This window comes from Muntiacus reevesi, chromosome 1 (assembly GCF_963930625.1).
Source record: "Muntiacus reevesi chromosome 1, mMunRee1.1, whole genome shotgun sequence".
Classification (NCBI taxonomy): domain Eukaryota; kingdom Metazoa; phylum Chordata; class Mammalia; order Artiodactyla; family Cervidae; genus Muntiacus; species Muntiacus reevesi.
In genome coordinates this window covers 235123595-235149658 of record NC_089249.1, presented here as the reverse complement: position 1 = coordinate 235149658, position 26064 = coordinate 235123595, and the positions used below count along the sequence as shown (strand labels likewise).

Genomic DNA, 26064 nt, shown 5'->3' with positions numbered 1-26064 from the left:
TTCTGCTGAACTGTCAGTCTACTGAAAATTTTCTTACAGCTCCATTAATTTACTGTAATTTTCAGTTTCCAAATACAAAAATACAACAATTCTTATTGAAATCTATACGCTGGTAGTTTTAGTACACAAAAAAACCAAACAAATTATTTACAAAATTATACAGTTTAAGAAAAAACTTTGTACAAAAAATATATAAATCCTTTGTTCCCTCTATCACGTTTAAACTGTCAGGACTCAAAATATTCACCACAATGAATCTTTCAAAATATATACCGACTGAGCCACAGACATCAAGAAAATTTCATTAGAGATGATGGAGGAAGAAGGAGCAAGATTGCTTATTCTAGGTACCCCATTGTGATGTTTTCCTTCTCTTATAAGCTTTGTGTTATCAGAAATATAGTAATAACCTAGAAAGGGGAAGTCCTTATCATTATGAAGGGAGAATTACATGAAAACTTAAAAATGATCCTGGTTTGACACATCATTCCAGGAAAATATACAGAAGAGGAAAGATAATCAGAATGTGGGACTTAACTTCTTAGAGCCAAAAAAAATCTAGAGTCCTGATGGTTTTAAGTCTCTTAGTGTGAATAGTTTCTGCTGTGAGAAACAAGTCGTTACCTCAGGAAACAAAATCCTTGACATGGTGATCACCAAGAACCTTCTGAAGCCAACAGGAGGTTTCAAATTTTCACACCACACATATTATAAAAACATAGATGTGTTTATCCTTGAAAAAGTGATATCCTATTTACATTAATCATTTTATTTCCCCAGGGGTCAATACAGTGTAGTGTTGCTCCTCTGCTTTTCCATCTAACATTCAGAACACAAGGACATAAATTTACAGATATATTTTACTTAACAGATACTCTACTCTATACAGTGTACAGTAAAAATGCACACAGTGAAGGAAACTGTCTACTGAAAGATGCATATGTTCATGGATAGCAACAAGCTACAAAATTATGAAAATATAAGGTCATCTGATCAAAGTCAAGTTATGACTCCCATTTATTACTAGCATACCCATCCCCCTTCCCCATCCCACCCCCAACCTACCCCCAGTCACCTCACCATCATGGTTTAAATTTAGGAAAAGCATTTCAGACACTTTAAAACCCTTTTGCATAACTATTAACTGAAGTGAAGCTTTAAAAAAAAAAGCTGGTGACTCTCCCCACAAATCCTTCCATCATTCTCATCAAAATATCACTTATTTTTCAAGGTGCTGGTTTAAACTTTTTATTGGGGACTGACTTTTGGTGGCCCCAAAGAATCACTTATCTCAGTAATGGGTAAGTCAGACTATTAATAAAAAGGAAGGAGAAAGAAAATGGGGATGAGAAAGGGGCAACAGATAAAAGCCTTTTATAGTCTGAAAACATGAAAAGAAAAAAAAAAAACCCACAACTGAACCAAAGCTTGATAATTTCAAAGCAAACTAAAACTCAGTAGCAGAAGTTCAGAAGAGTTAATGTGATGACAGAATGGAAATACCACAGAGCCTGCCTAGCACTGAAGGACAGATATGATTAACACTAAAACAGTACTCACTGCTGCATATTAAATCCCCCCAAAATTTAGATTAAATATAAGTTGGGCTCCGCCTCAATAAAAAAAACTAAATTTACATTTCTTCCAAGACAACTCTTGAAAGCCAAAGGGTATTTTAATTACAAGTATTTCTCCTATTGTCTGACGACCCATCCATAATAGCTGAGAGTTAAGAGATTCCAGGCGATTTGACATTTAATGAAATTTTATCAGCAGATTATAATCCAAAATAAAATTTCTGAACACCCTGTCATTTACATCATAATCCAACACCAATAGCAACAAAAACAGGTGGTGTGGAAAATAAGGCTCTAGAGATTATCCATGTCATTCCTGTGGATCTTCACAACTGTGTAAAAGTCACTAGGCCTTTGGTGCTTTAATATCATAAACAGTTATGAGATGTATTTAAATAGCAAACTTGCTGTCCTTACACCTACTGTGTCGAAAAGAAAAATTAAAAAAAAAATTTTTTTTGGCTCATTGACTTCTTTAAATAATTTTAAAAAGTTGTTCTTCTAAACAATATTCCTAAAAATTATACAAGTCACATCAGATTTCATCTTCGCCATGAACGAGACTCATATTCATCTTCGTCTTCATCGTCGTCATCATGCAAAAACAAATCTGAGGTTTCTGTTTCCTGAAAAAAAGAGCGTAAAATCCGCTCAGTGGCACAAGAAAGCTAAGTAGAGTACTTTTTAGGCCAAAGAACAAGCAGACTAGTATACAATGCCCAGACTGGATTCACAAGTGGAAAACTCAGAGTATCTTTAGTGAGTAAGTAGTCATTCAGTGTGTCTGACTCTTTGCGACCCCACGGATGGTAGCCCACCAGGCTCCTCTGTCCGTGGGATTTTCCAAGCAAGAGTACTAGAGTGGGTTGCCATTTCCTTCTCCAGGGGATCTTCACATCCCAGGGACTGAACCTGGGTCTTCAGCATTGCAGGCAGACGCTTTACCGTCTGAGCTACCAAGGAAGCCCAAGTATCTTTAGGGGCAAGAAAAACTAAAAATGTCAAAAATATATACATATATATATTTGTCTCCCTTGCTAATTTTTTTAGTTTAATAGGAAACTTCCATTCTAATATCATCAGGAAAATTAAAAAACATATGTTTAGTGGGGGGTGGTATCTATGAAACATGTTTTTGATTAATTTTATTCTATTATATTAAAAGTGAGAAAAAGAAATAATCCTTGAACTTCTGAATTTTTCCTCTAAAAGCCAATTATTTGTGAGGGAAGAATGTAATAACTTCCCTATGACACTGACATTCCAAATCTACCATAAAAATCTAAAATCTTATAAACATTATAAAGTATCTATAAACATTCCCAAAATACCAAGATTTTTCTGTTCTGTTTTTTAACAAGGGAGAAGTTTCTGCTTTCGTAAAATTTTCTGCGTTAGGTAAAATTACCCATTTGGTCAGGAAAACTCTTGATCAGCCATAAATGCTTGCTATCTTTTAAAACCAAAATTACAGTGAATGAGGAATAACTTGCATGCAATGCTCCCTAAAGTGTCTACTTTAATAAACTAACTAGAAATATAGGAGTAAAAAAGCAATATTAGTCCCTATTGTTTTAAGAAGTTGATTAATACTTATATTAAGTCCATGGTTTTGCTATTCTTTCCTCTTATGTCCAACTTCTTTACACTCTGGCTTCAATGAATTTTACATAGAAAATAAGAAACTCAAATCTATTACTTATGGAACTTGAATAAAAGAAAACTAAAACAACCAGATAAAATTGAATTGTTCCCTTAATCCACATCTTTATTTACCAAAATAAAAACGTCCAGAGCCCCAATAAAGCCGAAATAAATGCAAATTTAAAAAAAAAGAATAGTCTCTCCTTAAACAGAAAATAATCCCCAAAAGAGCTTTTTCATTTCTTCACCTGTCCTGATTCTTTAATAAGCTTCTAGACTAGTGTTAATCACATGCATGAAAAAACTCATTATGTATTTTAAAATTTATATTATTTACTTTAATGTCAAGAAAAGCATATAACTGGAAAACAATCTAATTCAACTCCGTTATTTTCAGTTGTTAAATTTACCTCCTCCTTGACTTCTTCTTCTTCAGTCTCAGTGGATACAGAAGGCACTTTGGCCTTGTGCCATGATATTTGTAGCCGACGGTCTTTGAATTTCGACCCTTGGTTTGCAGGCTAAAATAGATTTTAGAACACAAAAGTTTGTACTCACATTTACTAATGATTTCTTCAAATTGTGTGCTATTAAAAGTTTAATGATTATTTGAAGGAAAAAAAAATCTGTTAAAATAATCTCCAATGAGAGCTAGAAAAGTGACATTCTTTTTAATGAGAAAAACATGTCTGGTTTTCCCAGGATAATCCATGATTAATGCTGATGCCACATAAATTTTAAAATTTGTCTTGGTTTGGAAGATAAATTATATACAGTCATTCTACTTAGAAAAATCATGATGAGAACAAATACTGCCTTACTATGATTATGACCTTTCATGTTGATAATTACAAATTTAGAGTAAAATCTTACTAAGTAATTTAAAAATCATCTATTCATCTCATGACATCCCTTCTATTCCAATCTATATCTGATGAAACTATTCCCACTTCCTTTCGTGAAATGCTATACGACGACAAACACTCCACGGCACATCTATGCATCCCACAAATGTTAAATGCTATCCTGTGGTTTTGTTTTTGTTTGCTTCTGCGAGTGTGCTCAGTTGTGTCCAACTCTGCGTCTCATGGACTGTAGCCGGCCAGGCTTCTCTGTCCATGGAATTTTCCCGGCAAGAATACATTTATCATCTTTTCACAATTAGGCAGTTACTAAGCAAGTAGATATTAAAAGTTTTTATCACTAGGAAAAAATTTTTTCTCATGTGAGGTGACGATGGATGCTAATTAATTTTAGTAATCATATATGTATAGCAAACCATTAAGTTGTACATCTGAAAATAATAGTGTTATATGTCAATTATATCTTAATAAATCTTGAAAAAAGGCAACTTGTGTAACTTGTTGATTTGTTGTTGTTATTGTTCAGTCACTAAGTTGTGTCTGACTCTTTTGCAACTTCATGGACTGCAGACTGCCAGTCTCCACTGTCCATGGAATGGAGTGGGTTTCCATTTCTGTTTCCAGAATGATCCAGATCTTCCCAACCCAGGGATTGAACCTGCGTCTCCTGCATTGGCAGGCAGGCGAATTCTTTACCACCACACCACCAGCGAAGCTCCCAATTTGTGTAATAGACATCCTTCACTCTATCCTTTAACATATACTATGACCAATTACAGAGACTTTATCAGTATTCTGTTCATTCCTATATTATTTAAATTCTTTCCAGTTTTACTGAAGTATAACTGACAAAACTGTAAGATATTTAAAGTGTACAATGTGATGATTTGAAACACTGGGAAAAGATACCCTTCCATATCTCACATATTTAGCCTTTAGGGAGGGGGCTGAAGAAGGGGGCTAGAACATTTAGGTTCTTATCTCTTAGCAAATTTCAATTATATAATACAATCTAATCAACTGCGGTCACCATTAAGTTCTTACTTTGTTATTTCAATTTTTAAATAAAGATGTGTTACTTTTACTAGCAAGAAAAAGCAATATAAAAATTTTAATCTGTATTAACTGGGTTGCTTTCCAAAAAAGGCGGTAGTTCTATCCTCCAGAAGGAATTTTAAGGCATTAAATGTATTATGTATCTATTAATATTATTGAAGAAAGAGGAGAAATCTAATTTGCATGCAGCCAGGAACTAAGAACATAAAACTCCCACTACCTAACTTGCAACAAATAAGATTAATAAATAGAATAAAGATGCATTTTAACATTAAGTTCAAGTCAGGAACTCTCACACAACACTGACGGGAACCTAAACTAACTAAACTAAACTAACCTAACTGAGTTTACTCAACAGTTCCATCTACATGAATAGAAATCATACATATATTAAAAGACATCTAAAATAATGTTCACTGCAACGCTGTTCATAAAAATGAAATGGAAATAATCCAAATACCTATCAATAGGAGAATGGAAAAGTAAATTGTGGTATATTTATACAACTGAAAATTATACAGAAATAAAAATAGCAAACTACTGTTACATGTAATAACATGAATAAATCTCAGAAATAAAATGTTAAGAAAAAAACCAAATAGACACACTTCAAAATAGCTTCACTAAAACCCATCAACCATCTTTACATTCAGATACAGCTGCTCAATGAGCTTTTCACAATCATTAAGAACAGTAAAAGGATACCGAAAACATACATTTTACTTTAGCCTTTGTGAGATATGAAATACCTCAAAGAAGAGCTGCCCTGTAAGTTTGTCAAATCTACTCTCAATAACGTCTCAGGCATATGTATTTCTGTATTTTTTTTTTCCAAAGAAAGCATACAATACTGTCCAAGTACCTGTTACCAGAGTTTTTTCTAGCACTTAAGATTGTCTGATAGCACCCTGTCAAAACAAAAAACAAACTACAAAACACCATCAAAGCTAACAATAGTGTCTTGTTCTTTAAGTTGGCTCATGTGCTTTGGCTTTCTTTGCTCCTTCCCCAAATCTCTGGACATATCCCATAATGCAGAGGGTGTTATATTTCAGACTTAAAAAAAAGTATGTATGTAAAAGTTGGTTATTATAAATACTCTATTATAATGACTCTACTTATGAGAAAGGCAGAGAGCCAATTGAGCATGACTTCTGGGTTAAAACTTAAACATTTACATATACATCTCCAGTAACCCTCAGGATACAGCAAAGTGGCTTCCTACCACACAAGATAACCTCCTTTTTTAACAAAAACTTTCTGCAGAGCCAAATTTATGAAAATTCTGATTTATATTATCTAATGTCACCTCAGCAGAGCTGGCCATGGATCTAAACGCCCAACTATTTGGCAAGGAGATTCAAATGTTATATAATCAACACTGAAAGACAAAAATCAACATTAACCTGGGCTCCAGAAGAACACCCTACACACGTCTACAGTGCTCCTCCACATGTTACCTTCTTTACTCTTAAAAGAAGTCTCTTAAAGACAATCTTCCACTTTACAAAAAAAAAAATAACGGTCAGACTAGTGAAAGAACTGCCTCAAGAGTAAACAGGCTACAGCCAAGATGGCTCTCAAATCTGGACATTTTATAACAAGCTAGCGTTCTCCAATGGCCAGGGCAAAGCAGGGTTAATGGGCATCAAACTAATAAAACAATAGTGTGAAGTCTTGCTGTGTAAGATTTCCTTCACCATCTTTAGGGCTGAAAATGCTTTCTCTCAAAAAAGTTGTTTGAGGAATAGGGATTTTGGATGTTAACAGTAAACTGTGTATTATCACCTTGGTCCTGCCACTTATTAACTGTATGATCTAGATTGACTTTTTTGAGCTTAACTTTTCCCATCTTTACACATGGGATTTTACATGTACTTTATACAGTTATTTAAGATTACATGAGATCATGCATGAAAATGCTCTAGCACAAATAACACTCAGAAAATATTTACTGACTGAATTAATGAATGGTTAGAAAGAGAATATATGCAAAATAACAGCAACATTTATCTGTGGCAAATATTTATTTAAATGTTTGTCTAAAAGTAAGTGGTCATCACTGTATACAGAATATAACTAAGCATGACACTTCTAAAAAATTTTTCCTTTGGATTTCATCTCCATCCTAGACTATTTTCACTTATTGGTACCTGGTAAACCATGTAAACACCTGGCAAAAGATGTAATAAACCCTAAAGCAAAAATCAAATATACCTTTGGAACAACTTTAGTCACTACAAATGCATTTATGTGAAATATTACAGAATATAGCATGAGCTACTTCTTGACCTTCAAATATATTAACAGGAATGTGTTAATATCTATGATTTTACAACTTAATTTCTAATCTATAAAACATTTGACATTTATTCAGAAGGCAGCAAGGAAATGCTGAATACAATGAATTTATAGTTAGGACTTACTACTTTAAAAACTTACTGAAAAATGCTGAAGTAAGTCATCTTTCTCCTCCTCCATGAAGCCCCCAACTGTGAGTGCTTTGGGGCGGTGGTCCACCACCATGTGATTTAGTGAACCCCTTCCTCTCCCTCCACGGCCTCGGCCTCTTCCTCGACCTTGAGAGGACATGGTCTTTCCTCGACCGACAGGTAAAATACCTAATCGCGCGGCCTGAATAACAAAAGGCAGAATATAATATACACTGTCAGACTAAAGCTTGGAAAAGAGAGGGATATTATTTTTTGAGATGTTAATTGTAACAGGTAACTCTTCTTAATCTCACCTCAACCTGTAACTGATTGAGTTTTTTCCGTAACTCTGTTGTGTCTTCTCCTGAGGATAGCCTCTTGTGAAGGTCCAGTTCAGTATCTAATAGTTCTTTTTGGGCCTGTGGAAAAATTAAGAGTAAAAATGTATTTTTTAGACAACTTACAAAATCTTGTTCAGAATATTACACTTTTAGAATGACACAGATTTCTTCTGGGTAAATGTGAAAGCATGAAATCTCTTCTGGGTGTTTTAAGGAAAGTAACTTGACAGATAAAATACTGAAAACATGTAGAGTATAATGTTATCAGTGATAACAATAAAAAGTATTACTGTTTAATAAGCAAGTAGTATTACAATATTCGTAAGATGGCCTAAAAATCAGACACTGAAAACAGTCATCTGAGATAAGGGAGCTGAGAATGATTATCACATAATATAACATCATAATTGAAACACAATGGTACAAAATAAATTATATTGTAAAAATTCACTAACAACAGTTATAATAACTGCTTTCAGATCTGAACCCTGCAACTACTGCCACTCTTTTTCTTTTTTAAAGGAACAAATGATCAGTCTTTAGCTGGTGTGACTCTGAGAGATTTTCTTCCCCCATATGCTCTTAAATTTCTATAATTAAATGTTCTTTCCATAATTGGGGAAGCTTCAATTAAAAATAACATTTTTATTACATATTTTAAAAGCTTTTGATCATAAGCTAATATTTTAAACAAAATTTTATTGGATTATATAGTTGACAATGTTATGCAAAAAACAATCTTAAAGAAACACATTCTTTTACTAACAGAAAACCATAATTTCAAATGTAATATAACACTGTATATAAAAATTTACATTCTATATATCTGACAAATTTATTCCTAGTTCTCAAGTGAAGTGAAGTTGCTCAGTCGTGTCCAACTTTCTGCGACCCCATGGACTGTAACCTACTAGGCTCCTCAGTCCATGGAATTTTCCAGGCAAGAGTACTAGAGTGGAAAAAAAAAAAGAGTACTAGAGTGGGTTGCCACTTCCTTCTTCAGGGGATCTTCCCGACCCAGGGATTGAACCCAGATCTCCCGCATTGCAGGCAGATGCTTTGCCATCTGAGCCACCAGGGAAGCCCTCTAGTTCTCAAAGGGCTGCAGATTTATCTAAAATCCTACTACAGAGCTGTAGAACAATGATAGAACCTAAGTGTAAAAGCAAGCATTCTCCTATGGTAAGGAAACAAATAGAAGTTAACAAAATTAGACTTAAATAGATCTAGAACTTTTGACTATTGTTTTCAATAAAAAGTCATATTTTTACCCATACTAAAGTCAATGCTATCTTCTGACTATTAAAAGAGATGGCTGTATTACAATGTAATCGAAAAATTATGGAAAGAACTGAAAAGAGGAAATGTCTCTTTCCTTGTCATTACTCTAGCAGTTACACCTTCAGCATGAAGAACAAAAAAACTTCAGTTAAAAACATACATCTTTGTTCAAACTGGGTAGTATCATTTCTTTCAAAGGGAGTACATAGCATTTACAGAAACATTAAAAAAAATTGTTGCTAGTGTTTCACACTAGTCACTTAAGGGTTCCACTGTACTTTCAAAGTGTCAAGCACACCACAAATGTTCAATAAGCCTATGCTGAAAGAAAAATGCAAACAATTACCTCTGTTTTTGTCTTTATTTTAGATGGTGTGGAGACTGCAGAAGATGTTTTTAACTCATCTTTCAACTGTGAGATCTTTTCTCCAAGCTCTTTCAAAGTCTTCATTATATTTGCTCTCTCTTCTGGTTTCATGTTTTTGTTTTTTTCTAGCTTGGATATTAACATCTATAAAATAAACAACAAAAAAAGTAAAACTATGCTTAGTAAATTCTAATACAAATGACCTTGAAAATTTTGGGGGGAATATCTTTGGAAAATCCATTCTGTACATCAATTCCAGCAAGCAAATAATGAATGTTTGTCTTACCTTTTGGCATTCTATTTGTTTTTCTAACATTTCTTGCCTCTTTTTCCTCATATCTTGTTGTAGCTTCATTGCTTCCTGTACAAACAGGTTAAGTTTCTCATTACTAATTTTGTCCTTACAAGTTTGCCAATGATACATAAGGCTCTTTATCTCAACTCATCTCCCCTGAGTCATTCCTTATATAAGACAGCTCTTCCTCCTAATCAAAAAATAGCTGACCAGATATGAAATCTTTAAATCTATTTTCCCAACACTTCCAATATAAAAGTTTACATTTATAATTGTACTTTAACATTTAAAATACTGAACACAAATTAGCTGTATCTATGTTTATTCACTTAAAAGACCTGAATGCATATATAAAGAAAAACAAGAGCTGTTTTCACCTCCCCATGTAAAAAGTCAAATCCTTATTTTTGAAGTTTAAAGTCTAAAAATGTGAGATGCAGCTCTAGGTTAGAAATGATAGCAAAATCTATCTGGAAAATGTCACCTCTGACCCTTCTGTTAATTAAATCTCTAATTATACTTAGGTAATATATATAAACGTCTATTTTATTTGAAAAACTACGTGAGTTTAAATCTAAGATGATAATTATTGTTATACTTCATGTGAAACAATATCTAGTGTACAAAGAGAAAATAATGGAACAAAAATATCCGTTTCTCGCCCTTTTCTCTCCCTTGCAGGAAAAAAAGGAAATAAAAAGTCAACTCACTCAGTGTCTTTAATTTTTATATAGAAAAAAAAAAATTCTTTCCTTGTGCTTGATGTAGCTACTAACGCAACTAACTGCAAAACATTTTTCAAGTATACAATGTATCAAGTAGCAGTTAAATCAACATTATGATGTAGTACTTCCATACCAACATTGAATTGTTCAAGTTATTAATACAATCACTTAAGAATTCAATAGATCTTTTCTTTTTGAAGAGAAGAAGAATCAAGATTGTTACCTGTTTCTTTTTAAGAACTTCTTGGACATCATGAGATTTTGATCCTGAACAAAGTTTTGAAGGTGTCTTTAAGTTTGAGGAGCTATAAATCATTTTTGGATGGCCTGGAGTTGAAAATATCTACAAAACACAAGTATGATTAAATCTTAGCAATGCCTTAAAATAATTTTTTAAAAAGACTGCATAAATTTTTTAAAGGAGTAAAGTTTTGGCTATCTTTACATTTTTTTAAATTTTTACATTTAAAAACTCTCCATTTATAAAACAAGTTCTTTATATATAAACTCAATTATCATTCAAATACAAAAACTTTTTAGCAATAATGTTTCATTCCTGAATATAAAGAAATTTTTCTTTTCTTTATATTTTTTTAATTGGGAGAAAAAGAAAAACTTCTCGACATCTAGGAGCCAGACTGCCACTCACAGCTGGGCCTCAGTGTCCCCTTGTTAAACATGAACAATTTCATAGTATATTGACTTCAGAAAAGGCCACTCTTGTGGATCTTGGTGGGTCAAGGCAAAAATAAAACCACTGCATGACTAAACACAAAAAAAACCTGTAAATACTACCCAAACCATAAAATGACTAAACTCTACCCTGGCTAATATGAATGACTACAGCTTCTTTATCAAATACAGCTTTGGCCTAATTCTGGTCTTCCCTCCTTCTAGGTAAACTTATTAGGCAATCTGATCATACCATTACTCCTCTTTCTTTTAACCTTCCCCCAAATTACCTAACACAGCCAATCCTAAAATAAGCCCTTGCTAACACCCTCTAAATGACATGTTCCATGGTTTCACTGCGTATACTTCCTCAATGAATAATAAACTCAACTTGCTCAACTAAAGATGTGTTTGTGGAGGTCTTTGGTGGGGGTGGGGTGGTAATGTCACTAAGCTATCTTCCACGAGTGTCAAATAAAAATCCATGTTTCTAATAATTGCAAACCCTCCTAAGAAGTAAGGTACTTTGCAAATGTTACAACCAACCATAAGACAAGTAGCCAGCTCACAGATCTAACGCTGCAAGCAAAATGGTGTCCGTCTTTACTCTGCTCATTTTGCTATTTAGATTCCTTTACAAACAGATGACTCCAGATAATCTTCCCCTCTTAAAGGCATAGCAGAACAACATACTATACTACAATCTCTCTGGTCAAGTTTTCCCTAACATACTCCACTCTTATGTTTTAAATTAACTTTGAAGATATCATATAAGGGACACAGAAAAATGTGTATAATACTAAGAAATTATAAATATAGATATAATATATATCAGCTCTCTGAAAGTCCATATAGTATAATTGGTTATATTTCTTTAAAGTCTCCTCTAATTCTGTTTCCCTCTCCACAGCTTTCCTTTAATAAAGAAAAACATTTATTTGGCTCTGCTGGGTCTTAGTTGCAGCACGTGGAATCTAGTTCCTTATCTGGGATCAAACCTGGGCCCCCTGCACTGGAGGTGTGAAGTCTTAGCCACCGGACCACCAGGGAAGTCCCTCCATATCACTATAAATCACTTGTTGAAGAGACCAGGTCACTCGTCCTGTTGTATTCACCACAGGATTCTATGGTATCCTTTAACATGTTTCTCTGACCTCTAAATTTCCTTTAAATTGGTGAAGAGTTCTAGAGTCTTCATGACATTTTTTCACTCTTTGAAAGGATGCTAGTAATCTTTGACAAATTCTTTGCTTTCTGGTTTGACAAAATATTCTAGGGCTCATCTGGAACACTGTGAGCCCCAGATATGGGAACAGACATTTCTTCAAGGATCCCTGGTTCCTTTTGATGCTGGGGACAGGAGTGTCAGGGTCATTACCATCAGGCTGGGTTAGTGTTTCTAGACCTTTTTAGTGGACAGAATTGAGAAATGTTTCGGAGGTTTTTAAAGTTGTCTAGTTTCGTCTATCCCTGCCAAGATTTAAATTACCAAGATACCACCAAGATTTAAATTACATGGGTTACTTTTTTTTTCCTATTATAAACAAATACTTACATGTGTTCACTGCCCCTGCTTTCTAACAGTGGCTGACTACATTTTTTGTTCCATTTTATTTCTTTTACTTAATGTATCCTGATGATCACCTCATGGTATATATAAAGATACTCCTCATTCCTCTGCAAAGTTACACATATGCTATAGGGTGGATGTACTACATTTTTAGTAACCTATCGCCTACTGATTGATATTTGGACTGTTTCCAGTCTTTCACTATTGAAAAGAGTCTGTTTCCTGGTCTTGCTCATACTTCTTTCCATAGTTTGACAAGTACATCTTTTGCATAGATTCTTAGAGGAGGATTTCTGGTTTAGAGTAAATGTTTACATAATTTTACAGCATAATTCATAGACAACGCCAAATTTCAAGGGGATTGTACCATTTAGCCTCTCTGTCAGCATATAAATTTCAGATCCTTGTAGAAATTACCCTGGTTAGGTATTTAAAAAAAATTTTTTTTCCATCAGGCTATCCAGTCATCCCAATACCATTCACCAAAAGCCCATACATTCCCCGCTGATCTCAGATAATGTGTTAGCATATAATATATCCCTATTCTTAAGTCGATAAATCTCAGTCTCAGATTTTGTTTTAGTGCTCTCTCATGTGCCAGTATCAAATTGTTTGAGTTGTACAGACTTTACAGTGTTTTTAATATCTAGAAGAACTATCCCCACTTGTTCTTTTTTAGTTTTCCTAGCTCTCTTGGGAAAAAACAATCACCATTCTAGAGAGCAGTCATATAGATATATTTTCAAAAGCAAAAGAAACTAGTTAAAAATATGTTGCAAAATTTGACTTTTGAATTGATTATGACTGAATCCCTTTCATGATGTTAATTAAGCAAGACAAATGATCAAAGAAAAGGATTAATAAAGACATCTATTAATAAATGGCTAAAATTCTCAATTCCCACTTAGCTTTGAATAGGAAAAGAAAATTTAATTAGCAAATTTCTGGCTGAATTATTGAAATTTAGGCAAGTTGACCAGCCATATTTATGATTAGCTGTCACAACTATCTTGACTGAGGAACTAAGACATTACAAATCTGGGTGATAATCAATTTATTAATTTCTTTGTGTCACTGAACAACTCCAACTCTAAATATATTTAAAGATTCACAGAAATATATATACCTGGCAATCATCTCCAGCACCACCTGACTGATTCAACAAGTGTGCTGCATCACTCTGGTTACCACTGGCATGTCCGAGACGATGTTTCACAGGAACCTTATTAAGAACATATGCCCCTGATGTCTGCGGTTTGCTCATCATCTGCATATACAAAATAAATACATTTGTGGCAGAAGTTTTTTAAATGCCTAGGAATGATACAAATTTAGGACAGTGATTATCCTGGGGAGGAAGACACGGGAATGTGAAGGTAGAGTGTTTCTATTATTTATAAGATTTTTTAAGTGAAGAGGTAGACATACAAATGACTGCTATTATCCGTATTCTTTTGGATGTCTGAAATATATCACAACATAATGCAAATATATGTGTATGTACTCACAAATAAAATTAGTAATTTTTCAATGATCCCCTCAATATGTAATGCTGAAAGACTTATGGGTTTTGATAGTTTAATATGAGTAACTGTGATAGGACTACCCTAAAAACATAACATAATCTTAGGCTACATTAACAGCATGGGGTCTAATGGATCACAGAGATGACTGTATCACTTTTAAACACCCTTTAGCCAACACCTAGGGAAAGCCTTTACCTTAAGGACCTAATATGAAATGGGACAGGGACAAAAGAAATGCAAACTTAACTGCAAATAAACAGGATGGTGAATGGAGCTAATAATAGGTCCTGTTAAGGAACACGCTTCTTATTCTATCTGAGTATATTTAATTCAAACAAAAGAATGCCTAGGACATTATCAACATCACCAATATCTGAATAGTTCTACTGCAGGGTGATTTGCTCTTTCCTTCGTTCATCTATTCATTCAAATATGTTTAGAGCACTATGTGCCACGCCTTGTTTTAGGCACCAGGGATAGAACAAATAAAACAGACAAAATCCCAGTCTCCTGGGCTCCCATTTCAGTTTTAAAAGAAACATAATATTTCTATATGAGAAAAACTAGGACAAGATGGTGGGTATAAGAGTGATTGATTCTAACACAAAACAAAGAAGTTGTTCTAGATTCAGAGTTGTTCAGTGGTGGATGGTTATCGTAACTGAGTGTTGAGAAGAAGGTATTTCTTAAACGTGAAGATTTATGGGCCTTGTATCTAGAGACTGACTCTGTAGATCTGAGAAGGTAAGATTAAAAAATGTGCATCCAGGTAAGTGATTCTAGCACAGTGCTTCTCAAACTTCAAGGTACCTAAAAATCACATGGACAGCCTATTAAAACAGATTACTGAGTCCTACCCATTCAGTAAGTTGAGGTGAAGCCCAAAATTACATGTCTAATAAGCTCCAAGGAGATCAGATGTTGCTGGCCTACAGACCAAAATGACTGGCTCTGATGTAGAAGACCAAAGACACCAAACTGGGAAACAATGATCTAGAAGACAGGCCTGAGGGGCCTTCAATCCCCTGTGAACCAGCAGGTTACCTTCTGAATGCCCCCATGTGCTGACGAGGGAGGAGACTGGGCCACCAGCACCTGCTGCTGGTGGAGGTGCTGCGGCAGGTGATGGTGCTGCGCGGACAGGTGACTGAGTGTCTGCTGCTGCTGCAGGAGCAGCTGCGCTGGGGACTGTAGTGCGGGTTGCTCGCTATTTTCCCTGTGCCACAGGACTCGAATGAACCGGTTGTTTAGAACTGCTTCAGTGCTAGAAATGGCTTTTCTGGCCTCTTCATTAGTAAGATATTGAATGAGGGCTGCTTCTGGATCTCCCTTAAAAGCAACCTATAAAAAAAAAACAATAGCAACAACAAAGCACAGAAATGAATGTTTATAGGCAAGTAAATAAATAAATTACTGATAAAGAATTCAAAAGCAGAAAACAGCCTGCTGAAATCCACTGTGAAGTCTATGCAAATATAGTTATCTCTTATAAGGTAACATATGTATTTCAATGTTATATATGAAAGAATACTAGATTATTTAATAAATAATCCTAGTGATGTTACATAACCACTTGGGAAAAGATATAAGAATTCCTTTCTGATATCTTACATCCAAATAAACTCCAGAGACAGAAAATGTTTTACAATAAACAAAACAACCCACAAAAACCCAGGGAGAAGAAGTGAACATCTGTATACTCTGAAGGTCTGGAAAGCCTTTTTACAACACATCTATAAATGCAAGACCATAAAGACAAAACAGCAGATTTGATCAAATAAAATCTTAAACCACTGTCAGTCCAAACAAGTGATGAACAAAACAAATGACAAAATGAAAAAGAAATTTAATATATGACGAGCAAATGTTTGGAAAAGCCTTATAATGCCTTCATTTAAAAAAATGAAGAGGGAGGTGGGAGGGGGGATCGGGATGGGGAATACATGTAAATCCATGGCTGATTCATGTCAATGTATGGCAAAAACCACTACAATATTGTAAAGTAATTAGCCTCCAACTAATAAAAATAAATGGAAAAAAAAAAGAGCAAAGACAGTGGATAGGTAAATGCAAAAGTACTGCAAATGGTGTATATCAATTAGAGTCTACCTAGGAATAAAAACAAAGCAAATTCAAGTAAGTACAATTTTTCACTTCTGAAACTGGTCTAAAAATTTTTAATGGATCCGTATTACAGTTTTGATGAGGCTTCATAAATTGCATTTTGGAGTATCAATTTGGCTGTTCAAATAAAAAGTTTTAAAATTTCCTTAATTTCAGCAATGTGTCATAGAAAATAAAAATAAAAACATTTATCCAAAAGGAGCCTTACCATAGCATTGTTTCTATTTAAAAAAAAAACAACAATGTAAATCTCCCCAGAGAATAGTGCTTATATAAATTATAGCTTACTGCTATGGACTGAATTATGTCCTCACTAAACTCATACACTGAAGCCCTAACCCCCAGTGAGACTGTATCTGGACACAGGGCTTTTAGGAGGTAAATAAGGTTAAATGAGATCAAAGGGAAAGGACCCTAATTAGATGGGACATATAGCAAGAAGGTGCCATCTGCAAGTCAGGATCCATATAGGCTAGTATCTTGGGTTCCAGTCTATGGTATTTGTTATAGCCACCCAAGCAGACTAATATACTCATCTACATTAAGCTACCTACTTTTTCTAAATGCCATAAAGAATAATGACCTAGGAACAATTTAAGAGAAAAAAGGTAGCTAGAGATAGGTAAATTATATTTTGATTTGATGGTAACACTAAGTAAACTGACTGAAATACAATTTAAACAGATCTTCTAATATATTACCCTCAATTACAGCATAACACTCAACCGCCAAGTTGGTAAATTCAAAAAATTAGCAAGCACATAGCAAAATATAAAAGCTATGATTTACTTGATGTTAAATTTTAGTATCTAAAATTCTGATAATTAGAACCAAGCTTAATCAATTAATATTTCACAAAGGCCAGTTCAGTAGACAAACATACAATCTTAGAAACTACCAAAAATCTCACTACCTAGTTAGAATACTAAAGCAGGTAAAAAAAGTCATTTGTCCAGACATAAAACTATGAACAAAGATATAATAACCAGCCCAATGTCTTTCAGGAAGAGGTTCAGAAAGAAACCAAATGAATTCAGAGGACAAATTCAGCACAATTTCAACGTCAAGTTGGGCATACAAATACATGGTGGGATTTAAAACACATAGCAGAGATGATCAAACTAATCACTGATTTGTTTAAGCAAAAGTGAGCTGTTTCCAAAGATACATTATGGTCCAGTGTTAAGAATCTGCCTGCCAATGCAGGGAACACGAGTTCGATTCCTGGTCCAGTAAGATCCCATGCGCCACAGAGCAACTAACCCCATGTGCCGTAACTACTAAGCGCACGTGCCCCAACTACTGAAGCCCATGCACCGAGCGCCTGTGCTTCACAGTGAGAAGCCTGCACACCACAACAGAGAGACCTGCAGCAGCAAGAGAAAGCCCCACACCGCAGTGAAGACCCAGCGCGGCCAAAAATAAATAAATCTTTAAAAAACACATTACATACATGGATTCTGTCACCAACATAGCCACACCTACCTGGATATTAACAATAGTTCCAAATTTGCTGAAGTGTTCATTGAGCTTGGTAATGTTGTTCAATTCCTGAGGGATTTTCTTGACTTCTAACTTGGTGTTTGTATACTGATTCTTTCTCAAGAATCCTGGTTTACTTTGATTGTTATTCCCTTGTCTGAAAGGAATATTAACAGATCTTAGTTAATTCTCTTACATTATGCCCTAGGCAACAGATAATCAGCAAAGAATGTAAGTTTATATTTATTCAAGTGTCTTCTTTAAGCACTTAACATCCTTCAGATATCAGTAGGTAACTTTCACATTATCCTTATTACATAAGAGCAGAACAGGTGCAAAGAAAGACTGATGTCTCAATAATTATAAAACTGGGCTAGGCCTAGAAATTATTAATATCTGTTATGAATATTCTGTTGACTTTTTAACATATAAGACATACTAATGATGCCTCTGGGAACCTTAGCTTTGATACACATAGATTGAAAATTAATAATTAATGACAACTCTTAATTTTACAAATTTACTAATGCAAGCAAAAAGCCAGAAACATCAATTAGATGTTACTAATAAGCAAATTCTCTTACTTTCCCAACCAAGGTTTCTTTGTGAGTGGCCCTTCCAAACCACTCATAGCTCTTTTCCGGCTATCAGGTTCAAGAACTACTCGGGTTATGTTACTATTAATTGAAACAGGAACCGGTGGTTCAGTCTGGATGACGATGTTAGCAGCTGTTGAAAACAAAAATTAACATTACTGGCAATGCATTATATTTGGGGAATTTCAAATGATTAAAATATTTAGTACAAAAGCTAAAAATCACTGTGAATAGTACCTAATACTACCACTTCCTTTTCAGAAATGTTTAACAGTAAGAATAAATTATCAATTGACTCCCTTTCCTCCTTTTTTAAAGATACAATATGCATGTTTAAAAAGTCCTAGCCAACTCTAATCTAATGACTGAGTCAAGTAAGGATCATGTGGAAAGGGAAAAAAAAAATCAGTATAACAGTGCTGGAGAATGAGATACTTAACCTGATGCCAAAGTACCACTCTACAAATTATTTACTTGACAACACAGAGCTAAACAATTACTGCTTAAGATAAGTGATCAAATTTATTAGACCATGAACAGAGTGAAATATTTATCTCCTTATATGATTCAACAAGAGGTTCACATGGATATGATATTACTATGAAATTATGATTTTCCTATGTGTGGCAATATTGTGCTCATATAGTAGTGTGTCTTTTTCTCAGATGTAGACTAAAGGATCCTGAAGTGTCAGAATCTCTAAAATTTATTTTCAAGTGATTCAAGAAAAAAACCGTACAGGGAGAGGGGAGGAAGGGAGAGAGGAGTGCATACCAGTGAGCATTTAGGCCCAAGCTGACAGAATGTCAACAACTGGTGAATCTAAGTCAAAGTATCTAGGGGCTTATTGTACTTCTGATTTGTAGCTTCAAAATTACTCAAACTTAAAAGCTGAAAGGAAAATTCAAAGCTAATATTATAAATTAACACATTTCATTCACAACAGTCAGGACTAATAAAATATTGGGTTGGGTCATAAAGTTCGTTTGGGTTTTTCCAAAAGATATTATGGAAAATCCCAAACAAACTTTCACCAACCCAACACTGTATTAACACACTGACCTTACAACAGGTTGTCAGTGGAAAGAGGTGTGCTAAACAAAAAAAGCAAATACCAACACAAAACTACACATGTTACATTCTGAGTATTCTTCATGACTTTCAGCAACTCTACCAAAAGTAAAATCAATAGCAAAGAATAACAACTGTGGGGCTGAAACCATGATCTTCCCACTAATTTGGTAACAATATATGCATTACAGCACAGAAAAAAAGAGCCTTTTCTTTGGAATTAGGTTAATGAGCTAATTAATCTAGCCTCTTTTAGTTGGTCTGAGTGTCTTTAACTGTTAAAAGAGAGTAAAAATATTAATAGTACCTCATTTAAGGAGTTGGTGGTAGGAATACAAGAGATAATAATGTATTAAAAAACATTTGGTTTAGTCTTACAGTTAACCTGTAGTGGCAATAGTACTATTAATGGAAGTAAAGAACAGTAAATAGAATCAGGATAAGAAGGTAAGAACAGGAAAATGTCTACCAGATAATTAAACCAGGAAAATATTATCAGGATGGGCCATGGCCAATCATTCAAATTGAAATTAAATACTGGAAATCTGACTATTATTATAAGAAACCAGAATCTCATCAAACTCTTTAACCAAATTTTTTCTGAGTGGAGATATCAACCCATATTAAAAGCAATACTTGCATTTCATCTTTTAAGATTTGTGGCTATACTTTATAAAGGTCCTAACACACGGTTATAATCATGAATACTAACAACAATCAAAGAATAATTTTATGACAGTGTTTTAAGTTCTGTGTTATTAGTATGAAGCACAGCTCTTAAAATACAAAGTAGGCCATTAAATGATTTTATTCCTGGAGGAAGACGGATCATGTCCTCTTTCTTTTTTATTTCATGTCCTCTTTCTATATCTAACATCCAGCACAGTGCCTAAAATAGCCTAAAGTCCTACAAAAAGAGCAATTAGTCAACATTAGTATTATTTTTACTTAAAAATAAATATATTCTGCTTAAAGCTTTAAAGTAACATTTGGACAGATGTTATTCATATTCATCTGAATATGAATATTCAAAAACATTTATGAGAGATCATTACATAACACCCTTCAGAGATAAAGTATTTTTAGACCTTAGTGAGGTCAGAAATGCCATGCCCAAATGACATTTAGCATGACAAAAAGTTACAGGCAGTATCACCTCTTGGATTTGCATCCATATCTCCAGATGTTAGGCCAATCAGGTTTGGGCGCTGTGTCTGTGTTCTTGAAAAAAACTGTCTATATTGAGATCTACCAGAACTGGTAATACTAGGAGCTTCTGGATTATAACCATCAGGTTCATAGGTATCTGAGGGAAAACAAAACAACAGAACATGTAAAAATCAAGAGTAAATAATTTCTTATTATAAAATAACCACAAAAATGAATTTTCTTCAACAAATAAAATTATATCAACCCACATATATTTCTCTTTGAATTAAGAGTATATAGATAAAACCTACTGAACATCAAAGAAACAAAAATGCTCCAGTCACAAAACACAGACATGCAAATCCATTCTGAATTATGGCTATGTTTCTGGATTCATTCACCTAATGTCATTTTTGTTCTCTATAATAACCACATAATTCAAACTTCATTGCACATTTTTAAGAGAAATGTTCACATATACAAACACCATATACAAATGACTGAGTTTCCTCTGTAATCATGTCTCACCATTTTCCAGGTATTCTTTTAATTAGAAAAGAAACAATAAATCTATTAACTTGGTTATCTGCATTTTTTTTTTTGGCCACACTACACAGTATGTGGACTCTTAGTTCCCCAACTGGGATCAAACCCACACCCATTGCATAAGAAGTGCAGAAATCTTAACCAGTGGATGGTCAGGGAAGTCCCTGGCTATTTGTACTTTAAACTAGAGAGAAGAGTCAATTTCACATGTAAAACATATTTTAAATGTTGTATTTCAAACAGCTAAATAAGCTAAATTTTATATTTACAAATGTAATCATTATCTTACTACCATCTGCCTCATCAACACATTTTTATCATCTTCTCTATATTTTCTCTACAACTGAATATTTAATTGTTTTTGGGGGGCCACTCTCTGCACAGCATGAGGGATCCTAATTTCCCAACCAGGGATGGACCCCAAGCTCCTGCAGTGGAAGCATGGAGTCTGAACCAATGGACCACCAGGGAAATTCCTAAAAATTTAAAATTCTAATGCTAAATAAATATTTTATAAGCACTGAAAAAACATTTTGAAAGTGTTGATCTCCAAAACATCCTCCACATCCTACATAGAATCAAAGAAAGGTTAAGATGGAGTGAAGACAATGATTCTCTCAAATGCATTTACAAATTCTTGCATCTCTTTTTTTCCTTAATGGAAAAATTCCTTTGTTGCTCATATTAGGTTTTAGCTACAAGATAAGGTACCTTTTACATTTTTATTACTAGCCAATCAGTTCTGTAATTCAGAGTATAAGATCAGCAAATTATGATTAAAAATTTCCAGTTATTAATACAATTTGGTACTCCTGACAGAAAAATCTCCCACATTAAGGCTGCAAAAAGTTTTAAAGAAGTTACATAATCAAATAGCCTTGTTCTAATAATTCTTAGGACCACACAGAACCCCAAGAAAACTGAAGGTCCTTTAGTTAATTATGATGAACTGAGATCTAAAGGCAAAGTGAAAAATGTTAAAAACCTCATAAGACACCCTCAAAGCACTCCAGATCTTCAAAAATGTCAATAGGAGGGAAAAGTTTTCAAGAAATCATTATACACAGTCATTCCATACAACAGGGGTAGAGGGGAAAAAACACATGTTCATCCATGACCAGCAAGAAACCACATGTTTTTGTTTTGTTTTAGAGAAAAATTAACCTAGCTTTTCTTGTAACATATAACTGATTAGAAAACATTCAAGTAGATACTCCTCCTATCTGCTGGATTAAAAACTAGTTCAAGAAACTCGCATGACCTTAGTTACCGAGGCACAGAAAGTAAATACAAAGGACACCGGAGATGACAGACACACAGGAGGCCTAATCAGCTAGGGGCACTAGGGACAAACCAAAGGAGCAGAGAAACAGAAAACAAAACCACCTGGGAGCTTTAACGGGAATTTGTGATAGCAGATCAGGATACCAGGTCACCTCTTAGGTTGGCCAGTTTATGGTACAAAAGATGAGAGGTGGATGGCCATCTGTAGCAAAGCTTACCTGGGACCAGAGGGGTGGGGCTGGAGACTGAGGTATGGTACCCAATGGAGGATCCCATGAGGTTTCGAGGTGGCACCAAACGAGCTGCCAACAGAGGAGGCGGTGTCCCCAACTGAAGTCGCTCAGATGCAGCAGCACCATGTTCACGAGAGTACATGGGCTGTCCTACAGAGGAAAGAATAGGAGGGCAGCTGGGATTGAGAGTCACAAGCTTCTCTTAAGTAATGATCTACTTCCTGAGACTTGAGCCAAGAACAGAGAAAGTACACAAATGGGAATAGTACTTGAGAAAGATGCTATTAAGATTCCTTCTAACTCAAGAAACAGACATGCAACTGGGTAGGATGCACTGAGGTATAAAGAAAGAGTAAGAATGAGGTAGTGTGACTGCATAATGTCCATTTTTTATCATCTTAAATGGAATAACTACATGCTGATCTTACCAGAAACGGATCAACCATATCAAGTTATTGACAAAGGAGCCCTGAGCTATTATTCATGTAGAGTTTAATATCCAGGGAGACATGGTTATGAAAGCTGTCATATCCATTTAAAAAATATAAAAACACTCCTCTCAAATTCATATAATTTCAGGAATGCACAAACTATTCCCATATCTGGGAGCAGAAAACAAACGTAATAAAGGAATTAAAAAAGAAACACCCACCACAAGCATACTCTCATGGAGAATAAGAAACGTTCAAAAGAAAAACATAAAGACAGTGAAAATCTGCTATTCTTGTAAGTAGGAGGACAACAAACAGACAAGAGGACAAAAGTCCCACATGAACAGCCTAGCTACTGTGCACATGGAAGTGTCTCAGATATGAAGGACCACTTCTGGAAAGAAAACACATTTAGAATTTATGTTTATAGATGCAAAAACGACAGAAACAATGAAGCCAAATTTTGTAGAACAAGATTAAAAAAGACAAGGTATCAAGGAGCAAAACCTCTCTTTGGTTGGTTATTTAATAGTATCTTTTTCATTTACTACTCCATATGAGACCTACTTTTAAGATTTACTCAATATTTTGTATCTGAAGTCAGACATTCACTATGTGACACAAGACAAAGTGAATTTAGATTTTTTTAATATGATGAAATATCCTTATAAAGTTGTAAAATTCCAGAAGACTTTTAATACACTTTAATAAGACAAGTCACAAAGCAACCACTTGATTTCACAATAAATGTAGAGAAGAAATGGATATGCTATACTTTCCCATATATGGAGAAAAGGTGACAAATCATACCGTATAAGCAGACCACGTAATTGTGTGCTTAGCACCAATCTTTTCAAAATTTACATGAAAAAAGATCAATCATTACATTCCAAAAGCAATCTAACATATCCTCAATGATCTGAAAATAGTTTGTTTCTTTTTTTAAATAGTCAAAGCATGATATACTGCAGAGAATTCCTTGCAGAATGAAGTCATATGCTAAAGAGAAAAATAAAAATGGGAAGTACAATCTCAGTTCATATGACTAGCTTAAATTTATGATAAAGCATTTTATAGCATGTGCATTTAATTAATAACTATCTCAAAGCAAATGAGAAACTAAAAGGCTAGTTTGTACAATGCCTTTTTAAAATGAATGACAAAGAACATGCATTCTTACACTTCAGAAAGATGGCTGTTTATTCAAATGAGGCCTGATTTTCTTTAACAACATCTATTCAGGTCTCTCTCTAAATACTATGTGAAAAAGAAAGAGTTCCTTAGATAAAAAGTTGATTCTAGGTCTGAATAGAAAACTTGTAAGAAGAGTCTGGTACACCCTCATATAATGCTCCAGAAGCAAGATGGCCACCAAACACCAGCATATAAAAAATACAACAAAGCAACCTGCAGAAGCCAACATGAAGAGGCTTCCCATGGTCAAATAAGAGCCAATCTGAACACCAAAAAAAGGCCACAATGGGGTGAAACACAGCAAACATTGTAAATCCATGAGTTCGTAATGATACTTAGAAAAAGTACAGTGGTCCCTCTGGAAGATACTTGGAAACAAACTTGTTTTCTGAAAACTGATAAATGAAAGGACAGAAGCATTTATCCTGTCTTTCCTGTAAAAAGTACATTTCGGTTAACCAAATGGTGAACACTGCCAAGTTCTACTTTGTAGACTGTCAGCCAATAAACATAAAAGAAATCATAGAATTAGAGTATCACACTTTTATAGCCCCAAATGAAACAAGAGAACTGGGTAGGGATCACAAACAACCATGAGCAATTTTTTGAAAGGATGCATCAGGATGAAAACACCTGTACACAGTGATCAATATTTGTAAGACAGAAAGGAGACAACCTGACATTGTACACCAGGTATATACTGCAGTAGGAAGTACAAAACCCCATCAGTAAAACATTCATGCAAAATAAGGAGGCAAAAACCCCCAAATGTGACCCTATTAATCTAAATCTAGATAAATCTCCAATTTCCAGAAAAAAAATGGGATAGAGGAATGCATTAAATGACACCACCAGATGCAAGATATGCCAAGTCTAGTTTATGGAAAAATTCTTTAGGACAAACTATCTGCTCCTTCAACAAATAAGTGTCAAGGGGGAAAAAAGAGGTAGGAGAAACTGTTATAGATTCAAAGGCTTAAGAAACATATCAACTAAATGTAATGTGTAACCTTGCTTGGATTCAGCTTCAAATGAACCAGATAAAGGAATGTCTATGATACAACTGGGAAATATGAACACTGATTAGATACTTGAGAATAATGCCTGTTATATTTTGGGATTGTGATAAAGTATAGTAATTGTGTGCGTGTATTTATCCCTTATCTTTCAGAGATTTATAGATTAAATGGTATGTTTGGAACTTGTTTTTAAATAATCAAGTCAGGAGTGAGTTACAGATAAAGTTAGGTTAATCAATACGCTGATAAATGTTGAAACCAGCAACTGAGTAATGAAGATTACCACAGTGTTTACTCTCTTATGTATATTTGAAATTTTCCATAATAAAAAGTTTTAAAAAATCAAGTTGGTTATAATGATGGCGAAGATAAGTCAGTCACAATTTAGATTCATTCACTTTATTTTTTTCTCAGACTTTTACTGGAATATATTTGATTTACACTGCTGTGCCGATTTCAGATGTACAGCAATGTGGATCAGTTAAACATAAATATAGGTGTGTGCATATATTCTTTTTCAGATTCTGATTCAATTTAGTTTTTACCAGTGTAGAGTGACTGAATAATTTCAAAATGCAAGTTTCCT

At 34.4% G+C, this 26064-nt stretch overlaps 1 protein-coding gene across 4 annotated transcripts in view; it reads right to left on the bottom strand.

Moving 5' to 3' along the window:
• Positions 1-1071: 1071 nt before the first annotated feature.
• The window catches only part of RBM27 (RNA binding motif protein 27), a 54212-nt gene continuing 29219 nt past the window's right edge, over positions 1072-26064 (bottom strand). For 2 of the 4 annotated variants that reach the window (XM_065918835.1, XM_065918836.1), the window contains exons 9-21: positions 22820-22984; positions 20779-20928; positions 18540-18684; positions 17959-18112; positions 15394-15690; positions 13950-14090; positions 10805-10924; positions 9848-9922; positions 9541-9705; positions 7887-7991; positions 7583-7774; positions 3632-3742; positions 1072-2203 (exon numbers count right to left, since the gene is read on the bottom strand). In XM_065918835.1, the coding sequence (XP_065774907.1) occupies positions 2120-2203; positions 3632-3742; positions 7583-7774; positions 7887-7991; positions 9541-9705; positions 9848-9922; positions 10805-10924; positions 13950-14090; positions 15394-15690; positions 17959-18112; positions 18540-18684; positions 20779-20928; positions 22820-22984 (1904 nt within the window). In that variant the 3' untranslated portion in view covers positions 1072-2119. The remainder of the gene's footprint in view (positions 2204-3631; positions 3743-7582; positions 7775-7886; positions 7992-9540; positions 9706-9847; positions 9923-10804; positions 10925-13949; positions 14091-15393; positions 15691-17958; positions 18113-18539; positions 18685-20778; positions 20929-22819; positions 22985-26064) is intronic. The other 2 variants (XM_065918837.1, XM_065918838.1) reach the window with 1 other exon arrangement.